Raw genomic sequence first — 1,506 nt, 5'->3', positions numbered from 1 at the left:
CTGTGTTTCTTCCAATTTCTCCCTATGGAAATGAAAACAGGTATCCTGTGACTATCCCTCCTCTGCATGTTGGCACCAGATAAATTATTTTGAGATTCATAGGTCCACAGCCAGAAGAGAATTTTTGCCATTAAATACTGTTTAAGGTGATGTGTATAGTTGCCAAGTTGACAAGCAGTGGACATGTGGTTAGGTTCAGGTATCAACTTGGCCAGGTGAAAAGTGACTAGCTCTATTGCTATGGACAGGAGCCAATGGCATGTGAACCTCATCTATTGCTGATTACATCTGCAGTTGACTAGGAGGTGTGCCTGCTGCAATGAATGATGTTAGATTTAATTGACTGGGGCTTAAATGAGAGAATCAATGTAGCACAGCCAAAGCAGCTCAGCATACCTCATCTGAGCACTCACAGCTCAGCCCAAGCCTTTGGAGATGCAGAAAGGAATCACCCCAGGGAAAGTTATTAGAACCCAGAAGCCTGACGTCCTTGGACCGCGCCCAGTGGGGGCATGGCGTCCGCGCGAGGCGGGAGTTTGTGGGCGACCTGTGCTGGGTCCTGGGTCCGAGCAGGGGCTTTGGCGGTGCGGCGGGGCCAGGGGCTGGGGGCCGGAGCGGGCGGGTTCGCTCGTGGTCTCTCGTTCGTATCGGCAGCAGGCGCCGGTGAGGCCCACGGGGAGGGTAGGCGCAGCCCCGCGGCCGGAACGTTCGGCTGGACGGCGGCTCGGACCCCGGTCGGGGCTTTACCGGCGTGATGCTCTTCTCGCTCCGGGAGTTGGTGCAGTGGCTAGGCTTCGCCACCTTCGAGATCTTCGTGCACCTGCTGGCGCTGTTGGCGTTCTCCGTGCTGTTGGCACTGCGTGTGGACGGCCTGGCTCCTGGCCTCTCCTGGTGGAACGTGTTCGTGCCCTTCTTCGCCGCTGACGGGCTCAGCACCTATTTCACCACCATCGTGTCTGTGCGCCTCTTCCAGGACGGAGAGAAACGGCTGGCCGTACTCCGCCTCTTCTGGGTCCTCACGGTCCTTAGCCTCAAGTTCGTCTTTGAGATGCTGTTGTGCCAGAAGCTGGTGGAGCAGTCCCGGGAGCTCTGGTTCGGCCTCATCAGGTCTCCGGTTTTCATTCTTCTGCAGCTGCTCATGATCCGCGCCTGTCGGGTCAATTAGCCCCGCAGAACCTCGGGGAGGGCGCGCTGGACAGCTAGAATGCTGGACTCCGAGCCGAGGCCCACTTCCGCTGCTCCAGAGAAGAGACTGTCTGAAGGCAACACCCATTCTTGTCCTGCTGAGTGCCGAATTTTCTTTGTACTGATCACGTCAGAAATTGTTTCCACTACTGATCCTAAAATGTAGTTCTTGTTGTTTCATGATTTGAATTGCTAATCCTAAATTGACCTAAGAAGGGTCCCAGTCCACCCCACCCCCGACAGTTGGAAATTGCATCTTAGTAAAATGTACTGATGGAATCTGAATATTTTCTCTGGATCCTGGGAAAGTACTCTCTGTCC

At 54.8% G+C, this 1,506-nt stretch overlaps 1 protein-coding gene across 1 annotated transcript; it reads left to right on the top strand.

Moving 5' to 3' along the window:
* The first annotated feature begins 754 nt into the window (after positions 1–754).
* LOC143676164 (transmembrane protein 203-like) lies at positions 755–1,265 on the top strand. Its single transcript, XM_077151899.1, has one exon. The coding sequence runs from the start codon at positions 755–757 to the stop codon at positions 1,163–1,165; it is 411 nt and encodes a 136-aa protein (XP_077008014.1). The 3' UTR covers positions 1,166–1,265.
* Positions 1,266–1,506: the final 241 nt, after the last annotated feature.

Source organism: Tamandua tetradactyla, chromosome 3 (assembly GCF_023851605.1).
Source record: "Tamandua tetradactyla isolate mTamTet1 chromosome 3, mTamTet1.pri, whole genome shotgun sequence".
Lineage (NCBI taxonomy): Eukaryota > Metazoa > Chordata > Mammalia > Pilosa > Myrmecophagidae > Tamandua > Tamandua tetradactyla.
The sequence above is the reverse complement of the archived record's forward strand: the minus strand, read 5'-3'. Positions and strand labels throughout refer to the sequence as shown.